The 12079-nt window shown below is 46.6% G+C and overlaps 3 protein-coding genes across 3 annotated transcripts; 1 reads left to right on the top strand and 2 right to left on the bottom strand.

Annotated features, from left to right (window-relative positions):
- Positions 1 to 33: 33 nt before the first annotated feature.
- Positions 34 to 7735, bottom strand: LOC125956423 (transmembrane protein 165). The gene is made up of 5 exons (XM_049688271.1): positions 7090 to 7735; positions 6608 to 7006; positions 3325 to 3975; positions 1291 to 1597; positions 34 to 928 (listed from the first exon to the last, which is right to left on the bottom strand). Exons 1-5 carry the CDS (start codon positions 7264 to 7266, stop codon positions 831 to 833), a joined length of 1632 nt encoding a protein of 543 aa, XP_049544228.1. The 5' UTR covers positions 7267 to 7735; the 3' UTR covers positions 34 to 830.
- A 291-nt stretch (positions 7736 to 8026) lies between these two features.
- On the top strand, positions 8027 to 10343 carry LOC125953815 (cell division control protein 45 homolog). Its single transcript, XM_049683599.1, has 2 exons — positions 8027 to 8575; positions 8644 to 10343. The coding sequence occupies exons 1-2, from the start codon at positions 8234 to 8236 to the stop codon at positions 9997 to 9999; spliced, it is 1698 nt and encodes a 565-aa protein (XP_049539556.1). The 5' UTR covers positions 8027 to 8233; the 3' UTR covers positions 10000 to 10343.
- Positions 10344 to 10494: 151 nt separating this feature from the next.
- Positions 10495 to 11878, bottom strand: LOC125953816 (mitochondrial tRNA-specific 2-thiouridylase 1). The gene is made up of 4 exons (XM_049683600.1): positions 11796 to 11878; positions 11556 to 11721; positions 11300 to 11484; positions 10495 to 11233 (listed from the first exon to the last, which is right to left on the bottom strand). Exons 1-4 carry the CDS (start codon positions 11869 to 11871, stop codon positions 10533 to 10535), a joined length of 1128 nt encoding a protein of 375 aa, XP_049539557.1. The 5' UTR covers positions 11872 to 11878; the 3' UTR covers positions 10495 to 10532.
- Positions 11879 to 12079: the final 201 nt, after the last annotated feature.

Genomic DNA, 12079 nt, shown 5'->3' with positions numbered 1-12079 from the left:
TGGTTATGTGATGACAGTACGCGTTCCAATTGATTATTTTTATACAATTTCACATTTATTTTCACGACAGTTTTGAATAATACCTGCATCCTTTCTTATCCCATCCCTCATTTTCCCTTGCCAATCACACATTCCCATTTTTCTCCACAATAACAACAGGAAACAATAGCCTAGCCGTACAGCAATCGAATGGAGCTAGCAAGTCTCACACGTCTGTACGAAACATCGATAAGGAAAAGCTCTTCTTGCCGAGTTGTTTATATTGGCAACCAACGTTCATGCCTTTTCTCTCTAACAACGCCAACTGCGCATTTTGCGAAGTAGGAAAAGCTAATCCTGCCTGCCGCCAAATTTATTTTCGTTTTGCTTACGATTACATGTGGGGGCTTTTGCTGGAGGGAATCAACATAAAACCTCTAGTTTTTCCTTCATCTTACATACGGCACCTACAATAAGGCATATGAACCAATGGATTTCCAATTTTAACCGCAGCGCCAAGCGAAACTAAGGGATTCCCCTACCACCGATTTTGTTACTAAAGCATTTATGAAAAGAATAGTTTGATGAGCAATAAAAATCAAAAACCCGTTCGCGTCGTGCGAGCAGTGCGCTGGAGTGGAAGTCGTGGCGGCTCGTTCCGATAAAGTTTCACCTGGGTCTGTTACGGTTGCGCTTCTCTTTGTTTCTACTTTTGTATCTTAATCTATGTCCAATACACGCACACCCACTGAAGAAGGCATATTGCAGCAGAATGGTTGGGCCAGAAGAATCGGTCGGTGGGTGCCTGTCTGAAGGACTGCAGCAGTAGTAATGAATGGGGGTGACCCTTGTTAAGGAATGGGCACCTTGGCCGGTTCCTCTTCGCCCGGTCCAAAGAACAGTGCGCTCACGGCGAACAGTAGGAACACGACGCCACCGATAAGGGTAACTGTGAACGAGAAGAAACAGAAACGGGTTTCGCATGACAACGGCTAACTGGTTGAATGACGCTAGTTACATATTCTGTTACTCTAGGTACTAGTACTGCTTATCCAGATTAACACATGAATAAACGGTAAAATATGAGCAAAGATTTGCACTACCATCCAATTGTTACAAAAAGGAAAAGTTAAAAATTATTCTATTAACATGGAATCGTCATCGGATTAAGAATGGCAAAAATATGTAAAAGATTCTTACATAACCATAGCAACACGACAAGAAGTAATAGAGAGAATGGATAAAAATTAAAAAGTAGTAAAAAGTAAAAATGCTGAAAACCATGAAACAGAAAATGATGGCGAAACTTACCAGTGCGGACAGAAATTCGTTGGGCGATCATTCGCCCACCGATCACAGCCAGTCCAGTGCAGATCGAATGACCGATGACACCACCCGCGATCACACCGTACACGTTCTCTCGGGCGCTCAGGATGATTGTCGTCAGCTGCGAGCGGTCGCCCCACTCGGCCAAGAACGTCATCGTGAAGGCTTGCGCGAAAATCCGGAACAGCATCTTGAGGGCGACATTGTGCGGCCGGGAAGACCGGCGGTTCGTTCCTGATTCGGCGTCCTGCACCTTCATCAAGCTACCGCTGGCACTGACCTCGCGCTCCAGCTATTTTGCCATTCCAAGGAAGGAATAGGAAAAAGAAGAGATCTGTTAATTGCGCCAGTCATTCGATGAAAGTACTCAATGGAGTTCCTTTTTGTCTGTTATGTTAAAAAACATTTAAATCTCGATTTGAGAACGGCGAATGGATGAATGTTCTATTGGGTTTCGTGTTTTGTGTTCAGTGCGTTCTTGTCTCTTTTACAGCGAGCTTACCACGCTAATGATTGAAAGGCCGATTGAAATGGATGCAACAAACCAAATCGGGTGTAAAGAAAAAGCAAGGAAAGCTTTAAAGAACTGAACACTAAATTGGACGAAAACGTACGAAATTCTAAAACACATTCACCACATAACGAGAGCAGAAGAAATGGAATTGAAGCGAGTGATTGTAGGGATCGGTTTTGCCGGATTTTGTGAAAATCGACACATTAATGCTAAGTCTACAGATGGGAGATTTTTCTATAGTGCACAGTGTCGCGCATGCTGGTAGCTTGTTTCATTATTCTACCGATGTAAATATTCCCGATGGTGAGCATAAGGAATCGGGTAAAACTTATATCCAACAGGGAAGAAAAATGGGACTCAATAAGCGAAAACCAAACCGAAAAAATGATGGAACGACACTTTGGATCGGAAGTAGCAATGATGGAGCGAAGAAGAAAGCGGACAAATCATATAGGCAGCTGAAACAGTAATAAAGGAATACAGCAAATGGTTAGAATTGATTTGCGATGACCACTACTTTTTCGAGAAAGCGGGAAAAACGTAATTTGTCACGAAAAATGGATGAAAACATGTTTGAAGTAATTGTATAACACCGGCTTCCCACTAGCACTCGTTGCTATCGAAAGCTCTCAGCATGTGAATGGATAGGTTTTGGGTGAAGCTCATCCCTAGTTACCATCGCTTAGCGTCACAGTGCAGTAAGGTCTGCAGATTGCAAAAGCAAGGCAACACACATTGGAAGTGAAACCATTAAAATGTGAAGATATTGTATAAGCGTTCAACAACGGGACTCGCATCAAATTAATCGAACACTTGCACACAAAAACCACACGCACACACACCCACACATACACAAAAATTGTTTAGTCTAGTTTCAAACTTAAAATGCAATGTGAAATAAAAAAATCGATATTCGATTTATTGTCAACAAAATTGGTAATCCATTTGGAATAAATTTTTGGAAACTATTGAAATTAACCGTTTGATACTATCAATATAAAATTCAAACGACGAGAATACTAACAACCAAAAACAAACATAAAAACAAAAGAAAAACTATAAATTGAAAACTGCATTTAACACCATAAAAAACAATTGAAAACAAAAAAAATGAAATGAAATTAGGTAAGAATGGTATGGTGGGTGCATATAATTTGGAATGGATATATATGAAAAGATTAACTGAGTTCGAAAAAACCGTACGACGAATAGCTGTGTAATGGTAAAGGACTGGAAAGGAAAAATGTGGATGAAGTGATTAAAATCTCTTTCAAGGAGAAGTCCTTCTAAGTTTCCAGTCTATCAAAAACCCTTTGTTCTTGTGCGAATGTATAAGTGTGTATGTGCGTGTGTGTGAATGCACGTGTGTGTGAATGCGCGTGTGTATGTTGTCAGTATGATGATACATGGAATCGAAAAGTGGGAACCGAAATCGGGATAGGGCTGAGACAAACTGCCGTCTCCAATCCGGGGTTGTGCTGAGCATGTCATGTTGTTTTGCTAACCATTTTAGAACCAGCCACGGTTGTACCATCGGTACCGGTTGCGATCGAACCATTCGCAGCGTTGGCCCGCACACGTTGTCTCTGCTCGCTTTCACCTCCAGTACCGTTCCTTTTCGTCTCGAGAATGACCTCCTGTTGACCGCCAGCCGTGCCACGATTGACACCAACTCCCCCACCACCATCTGCATCGTTTCCGCCACCATCGCCAAGGCCACCCTCGATGGTGGACTGTAGGACTCCCGTTTCGCCTTCGCCAACTGTTGAGATTCCGTTTGCCGGTTTTCGACCAGCGAGCCGTTGCTGACTAGATTGCTGGTGACCGGTTGCTCCGTCGACCAGCGAGGGAACAGCAGCCACAGCACTACCACTACGGTTGTTTCCAGCGTACAGTTGAGAAGCGGATGATGAGAGGCGCAGTGAGGAAGACGAGGATGCTGCCGATGCAGCTGCTGCTCCGGTCGATCCATGTAGTTCGACCAGCGAGTGTATTGAACCACCGGTGGTGGTTCGCTGGTGCGCACCACCGATCACGATGGCTGTTCCGTTGCGGGACAGCATCCGTTGCTTGCCGCTAGTTTCGAGATCTTCGGTTTCGCTGAGAGGCACCAGTTCTACTGTTTCCTTGCGTTGACCGCTTAACGATCGAGTCAACTGTTTCGCATCAGCCAGCCCAACGGGGAAGGATGGCCACACCGGAATTAGAAGAATGGACGGCATATACGCAAAAATGTGTCAGATAGGGGCTTTGGCTTGACGAGTTGGGTTAGAAGTGCTTAGTAAGCGCACGGTGACAAAGCGTTACGATATAGATAAGGAGGAAGGACTAAGGTGTGAAGCGCATGGCATAAGGTACCGAATGAAGGATGAAATGTGCAGATGTTACGTGAGCGAAACAGAAAAAGAAAGAAACGTTAATAAACAAAACTTCTGTTCAACAAAAATGATTTTTGTTTTACTATTTGAAATAGAAAAAGAAAAATCGCCTCCTACAATGTCAGAAACAATGATTCAGTTTTATATCGAAAAGAAAACAAATATCTTGATTATAGTGTTGGCAAATATCTAATTTTTAACGGTTAGTCACATAATAACCCTTAACACCAACATCGTTTTAGGAGCATATTGGAAGAAAGTGCTCAAGAAACTGGATACAGCACATCAAATTAGGATCTAACACAGCCACATGAATGAACGATGCACGATAATACAGCTTAACAGAAAGAAAAGAAATGAAAGGGCACTCCATTTGTTCTAAATACAACCTGTACAGGAATGTTCTGTACCATCAAATACAGGAATGACAAATTATCTGGAACGAATGTCAGTCCCATGTAAATTGGTACAATGTTCCTTTTAAAATTAGGTCTTCGTCTTAGGTTTAGGTTTTCGAAACAAATCTTCGAGATGCGTCATAATATCATTTTTACTTTCACAAACCATTTGTTCATACATGACCTAAAATTTGTTAAATAGCGTAGAAAAATTACCAAAGCTACTTACAAACGTTTATTTGTGCAAGATGCACAAGCAAGAATAAACTCACTACCATCACAGCTTGCTATGTGAGGGTACTGTGTTAAATGACGAGTTTACTATGATCCAAGGTGCTTCTAAGCTTAGCTATCTTTCGAACCGTTCAGCAGACTCTTTTACAGGCCCGCGGTTTCCAAAAACACAGCGAATGAGACTGTGTCATTTGCGACATGGGACAGACATATAGTTTTGCATTTTCCAACATTTTGCTAGCAAACATAACTTCATTGTCAAACAAAAAACGAAGGATAATTGATTACGAATTTTTCTTAAAAATACTGTTTTGCAAACTTTTCACACAGGCATTTTCATGGTGGAATCCGTTCCTCTAATACGTTAATCAACCATGTCTAATAATTGTTAATCAACATCGGAACTACCGCCTACTACCAGCATCACGCAACAGGTGATATAACTAACGCATGTTCCCAGATTTACTTGTTCTGACTCAGGTTCGCAACCAACCTATAACCAGCGCATAATCGAAAAGACGGTTCGCTTACATATGCCTATAGAATTCAGCGAACATTATAAATCATTCATCGATACAGATTGAACTTCGCATTAATATACAAGACTAGTGGCGGAGTACGTGACTGATAAGTGACCGAACGTAGTATACTGCAGAACAATTGATAAACAATAATCTATAGGCCGCAGCAAGCGGCATCCATGTCCCAGTGTTATCTCGCAATTGTATGAAAACGATACGTCGTAACGATGTCAACGGCGGAGTTGACTTAGTAACTCTTCCCGGCAAGGTTATCGAACCAACAACCTTTTCTGTGGTCGAACGCACCGTGTGCGGCTGGGTAATTGAATCCATGCTTTATGCCCGACAGAGTTGGCCTCGTGGCTTAGGCTCGTGTCATGGAGGGCCACTATGCACTCTGGTACTGATACCAAGTTTGGTTATCTTTGGTTGAGCATTTCGGAAACTTGATTTTCAAGGCGAATAGCAGGACAGCGTCACCATCATTTAAGGTTCTTCGGTCTGTCCACAAGCGTTATCATATGTTTGCCAACCGGTCCGCACTCATCACTAGTGGCCCGTTTACTTGTGTGTAAGCTTGTGCCCGGGGGGATTGTGCTCTGAATGATTTACGTTGCTCTTCACGCTTTGCATACAGATACCACGCACTCTAACGCTGTTGTCAGGCTGTGCGTATGCAGTGTACTGGGAAGGACAGGACATACATTCAGTATTTCATGCGCTGTTTGTAACTCACAGGAAGCTTTCCAACATCGCAAAGGAGACACACTAAAGATGCAAAAAAAAACGGAATCTGTTGTAGCGTTGAACCGTTATCAAAGGAGCGAGTACATCAGCACGGTTTCAGGTAGGTCAGGGTCGCCTGTGTTGACCAGATTAAAACAACGAAAGCAGAAGTGCAAACCAAAGACGGAAAGTAAGAGCGCGATTAAAAACGCGTCAGACAGCTGCAAGGCATCGCGACACGCAGTGACCGATAGAGAGGGTGAGAATGCGCTTCATTATCGTCTTGAAACGCGGAACCCAGCTGGCATGGGATCTATGCAGACAGTGCCATGACGACACAACAAACAAAAATGCCGTTCAAAAACAACGGTTTTCGTATCCTGGGGGGGACGAATAGAACGGAAAGCACGAAACGAGCATGGCTAGCTCGGATGGAACTACGAGAGTGGTATGAGAACGTTACTATGCGTGCAGCATCTAGGCGTAAGGCGCACAGATCGCGCGGTGGACGGTGGAGTGCGCTTCACCTACCTCGTCATCGCGCTTCCGCAGATCGGACTGGACTTCCTCCAACTCTTCGGCGGCCTCGGTCGCCGACATGTAGTAACCATCCTTGAGCATCTTCAGCCCGAACAGGGCGAACAGGGCGGTCGAGATGTAGAAGGTGTAGACGCGCGGTATAATCGTGGCGGCCATACCGAACACCACCGACAGCACGGTCATCAGGGCGAGGGCTGCGATTGCACCGGCAAACACGGTTAACCGCGGGTGACGCATCGCCATAATTGCCGCAATGAAGAACGTTTTATCGCCGAGCTCCGATACGATAATCACCATGAATGAGGCGGCGAATGCATGCACGAACCCGATATCGGACGATAGGAGACCCTTGTCTTCGGTAGGTTCGCCGCTGCTCCCATTCGGCGCTAGCTGAAAAGCGAATAAGAAAGCGGTGGGTTTATTCAAATGCTACCCCTTCCGACCCGTATCCGTACCGGGGGTCCTCCTCTTACCTCGTCTCCATCGCTCACGGCAGAGATGTCCTCTTTGGGCATCTTGTCCGCGGCTATGCCGGCGGTATCCAGCAGAGAGAGCAGCATCAAGTAGAAGACGCACACGTACGTGCAATTCACTGCACGCTGCACAATGTTCCGTATCACAAACTTATTCATCATGCTTTTGCCGGACATGCTGGCGCCTGCTGACGTTGGAGCGGTGATGAGCTGAAAAATCAATTTTCCACCTTCCTCTCGACTGAAGGTTCACGGGCACACGCGATTAGGGTGTAGTGTCGCTGAGGGAATAATCGATTTCGTGGCTGGACAAAAGTCGTAGAGGCTCACTCGTAATCGCAATTAATTCTGGCGACAGGTGAGATCACTTGCTGCACACCCGACGACCATACGTATCGCTTCCTTTCACCAATCTGTCCCCGACGTTCGATTTCGGATGCGCTTGAAGCCACACGTAGCAAGCCCGGTGTAAAAATAACAGGCACCCCGCGCGCGCGACACGTTTACCCGCACCCACAGGTGGCGAAGTTGAAGATAGTGGACAGAAGGGAGGGACGCACCACGTTAGACGTAATAACTATCGCACGGGGATCTTTAGCGGCGCCGAGTTCAAGCAAAAACGTAAACGTTTCACGCGTTTTGCTTTTTTTTTGTTTTTGCTTTTCAGACCGCGTGACGTTGGCTGCTTGACAGCAGGATTGTGCATTTCACGTTTACACTACGTTCGTCCAACACTTCACTCGCTATTTGGCGATAATTGTGAGGGAAAATGGACCTTTCGGTCACAATTTGTGGTCGTGAGGCTGTACTGGATGCTTGATAAACTGCTGAAACTCAAAAGACCGAACTGATTGTGGAATCTTTGCGATTTCGATGCAACGGTCGCTTTGCCGTTTGCCAGCTGTCATGCGGGCCCAGCAGTTCCGAGCGCGCGTAAATGTTGTTTATCCCGCGAGTCTTGAACGGATTTGGACTCGCACGAATGATCTTCTGCGTGTAAAATCATTGTAAAAATCGTTGTACGCGCGTATCGAATGAGCTGCAGGACCATCTCACCGATCAAAACGCTACAAATTCGGGTCATTATGTCTGTGGTGTGTTAAGCGGTGCGCCCTGCTGCATCTGGTGTTTTAAGGCTGCCATCATGTTCATCGCCGATCTGCGCAAAGAGTTCTACCAGGAGCTGATCGGCAAGCGCCTGCTGGTGCTGGTGAACTACGATATCGATGCGATCTGCGCGAGCAAAATTCTGCAGTCCCTGTTTCGCTGCGACAATGTGCTCTACTCGCTGGTACCGATTATGGGCCTGGCGGGGTTAAGGCGAGCCTACAACGAGCACAAGGAGGACGTGCGCTATGTGCTGCTGGTCAACTGTGGCGGTTGCATCGACATTGTAGATGTGCTGCAGCCCGAGCAGGATGTCGTCTTCTTCATCTGTGACTCTCACCGGCCGTACGATGTGTGTAATGTTTACAGCGATGGCCAGGTAAGTCCGGAGAGCATGATCACGGTATACCAAGTCCAGCCAGTGTAGCCGTTGCTTTGTCCTTCTAGGTTCAGATACTTGGTGAGATGAACACGAATGAAAACATCCCGGCGTTCGAAGACATTTTTCAGGATTCGGACGAGGAGAGTGACGATGAGGACGGTGGTTACGAAGGTGGTGGCGGTGATGAGGACAGTGATAACGAATCTGGAGGAGCTAACCAGCGAGTGAATCGTATTGAGAAGCGCCTGCTGCGTCGCCGAGAACGCAAAGCATGGCAGGAGCGTCGCAATACGCTAATGTTCGAATACGCACAGTACGCCTACTACGCTCAAAGTTCGGCTCTCACAGTGTTCGAGCTAGCCTGGCACATGTCGAAGGACTCGATCGATCTGCTCTGGTGGGCGATCGTCGGTGTAACCGAGCAGAAGCTGCTCGGCAAGCTCGAAAGTTCCTCCTACACGCTGCTCATGCAACGCATTCAGTCACACGTATCGCGCCTTACGAACAAAGCAAGCGACCAAGCGATCCAGACGTCGGTGAAAATCGTTTTCGAAAGCGATCTGCAACTAGCTTTGTTCCGTCACTGGAGCGTGCTGGATTCGTTTCGTTACTCCTACTATCCCGCCTGCCGTCTGAAGCTGTGGACCTACAAGGGGGAGAAAGTGATGCATGAGATGCTCGTCGATATGGGACTACCGCTGGTGCAGGCCAAACAAACGTTCAGCGCGATGGATCTGGTGTTAAGGAAAGAGTTCTACGAGAAGATGGAAAAGTTTGCCGAAAAATACAATATGCCAGAGGTGACGTACGCGTCGTTCGTGCTGAATTACGGATACCGGAATCGCTACTCCGCTGCCGACTATGTCTACGCCTTGCTCGCTATCCTCGAATCGGTGGGTAAGAATCGGCTTCCCGAGGCGTGCTTTCTCGAATCGATGGATGCGCTGTCACGAGCCGAAAAACCAGTGCTGGACGAAGGTATCGAGCGATGCAAAACGCTGCTGGTGACCATCTTTAAGCAGGTGCAGAGCAGCCTCGAATTACACCAGATTCGGTCCGGCGGCGGGTTCCTCTATCTGGTGCTGCAGGAAGAGGTGCCGTTCTTTAGCTGTCCCTACGGGTTGCTCATGCTGGCGCGCTTCCTATTGCGGGCTCACGTGGCCGTCTCGCGTAATGTACGAGCCAAAGAGCTGCCCCTGATTGTCATCGCACCAATCAGTCTGCAGCGAGGTGTTTCGTTGCTTGCCGGTGTACCGCCGGTCGTCGAGGACAGTCGGCACTTTTTTGCCAAAGCATTCGAGGATGCCAGCAACCGGAGTGGGGCCGTGATATCGCAGGACTTTTTTGAAACAGCCGTCATTCAGATTCAACACGCGGATTGTGCGAAATTTTTCGATGCACTCAACGTGATTTTAAGCTGATCGTCTCTATCTGTCTGTATGTGTGTGTGTATGTGTGCAAAGTTCTTTGCTGGGCTCCCGTTCCACCGTCACGTATTTAATGTTCGGGACCGTCGCTAGTCGCATCGTGCGAAATCGTTCAAGTTTCAAGGCGAGTCGTTATCGGAAGGTTTGAGATACCCTGATACCCTGAGATGGTTCCAGATACCGGAATGAAGGAGAACTCAATTTTACACATTTCGACCTCTACTTTCCAACTCTGAAAAAGAATACATTCTCTCCTCATGGTTACTCAGCTTACTCATCGTCGTCCGCAATAGACATGCAGTTGCAGATCTTGCGGCACCAGCAAAAGGTACAATGAATTATTTAATAAGAATTTAGGGGAGCTAAGAGTAGGGAGTTTAAATAATGTTTTGTGAAGAGAGATAAAATTGTCCAATAAATTCGATAAGAAAGATGTGATATGACTCCATCTTATAATTAACAACAAACCTTTAATACGCTTCTAAAACATCTGTCTTCATTTTCACTCTACTTTGGACTAGCCTGGATCATAAAGGCCCAGGTGCTGGCTGTACTATTCGCGCACTTCCGAAGCACTCTTCATTTCGATAAAATACTGCATACTGGCCGGGCGTAATCGCTCGTAGAGGATGATCCAGTTTCACTAACAATTGTCCCTTGTGAGCAACGGATGATTGGAAAATGGTGCAACCGACAAGCGGTTTGGTGTGTTGGAAGCGAAAGAAACATCTCACAAACTCGCCTTGCTCCAGTCCGGGCGGTACATTGATCCAAACCGGTTCTTCCGTGTAGAGTATATCGGTAAATAGTAGCGGATGATCATGCCCGGAAACCACATCGATCACATTTGTTTCGCGATGCTTCCGCTGCACGTAGTACGGTTGCAGGCAGCCACCGATCTTGCACTTCTGGCCCACCGTCCAATGGTGCAGGCCAACATGCTGGCCTACGACGCGCCCCGTGTCAACGTCCACGAACGGGCCCGGTTTAGTGTCGATGTATTCCGCAATGAACTGCTGAAACGATCGCTTTCCGACGAAACAAATGCCCATGCTCTCCTTCTTCCGTGCGTACGCATCCAGCCCGACTTCGCTAGCCAACCGTTTGACCTGTGGCTTCGTTAGTCCACCTATTGGGAACATTGTATGGCGAAGTGTATCGGCCGTGATCTGTGACAGGAAGAATGTTTGATCTTTAATCAGATCCGGTGCCATGAACAGACGAACCTCTGATGAAGAAACAAATGTAACATCAGTACATGCAGAAGCCTACTGCAATGCGACCGGCCGCATACTTTCATGTGGTGAGTAGTGCTCGAGGAACGGCCCAAAGTTGGTTTGCGCATAGTGACCGGTTGCGATGGCATCTGCATTCATTCGCTCGCGTGCATGGTGATAGAAGCGATTAAATTTAATGTGACGATTGCACAGAATGTCCGGATTTGGGGTGATACCGGCGTCGTAATCCTTCAAAAAACTTCTGCAAAAGTGAACAGACAAACACAAATTTACAGCTCACCCCCAATGGCCAATAGCTGCATTCCCTCTTACCCAAACACCTCGAGCCAGTAATCTTTCACGAAATTAATCTGCTCGAGTGGTATCTGTAGCTGACGACACAGTCGCTGTGCATCTTCCCAGTCCTGCTCGCCGGAACAGTAACCCGATTCGTCGATGAGATCCCAGTTTTTCATAAACGCGCCGCATACTTCGAAACCTGAAATTGGATTTAGCGGAAAAGGTATTAAGAGGTGCAGTAGTAGCTAAGCCACATATCCAGCAGGAGCCTACCTTGTTTTTTGAGTAAATAAGCTGAAACGGCACTATCTACGCCACCAGATATGCCCACCACGACCCTTCGAAACATCCCTTTTTTCCCTTCCGGTTTTTGTTGTGGCCGCTTGGATCAAAACAAACGCAATAACTGTCAAGGCCCTGCTACACGAAGCGTAAACGTTTTGGCTTTGATTTGTGCCGTGTGGCAGGGCCTAATGGAATCGTAGTAATCGCTGGTACGCCACCATTTTTAATTTCACGCTAACTTGCTCAAAACTTCCTTTCTTGGCAGATATTTA

Source organism: Anopheles darlingi, chromosome 3 (genome assembly GCF_943734745.1).
Source record: "Anopheles darlingi chromosome 3, idAnoDarlMG_H_01, whole genome shotgun sequence".
Taxonomy (NCBI): domain Eukaryota; kingdom Metazoa; phylum Arthropoda; class Insecta; order Diptera; family Culicidae; genus Anopheles; species Anopheles darlingi.
This window is presented reverse-complemented; position numbering and strand designations above follow the sequence as displayed.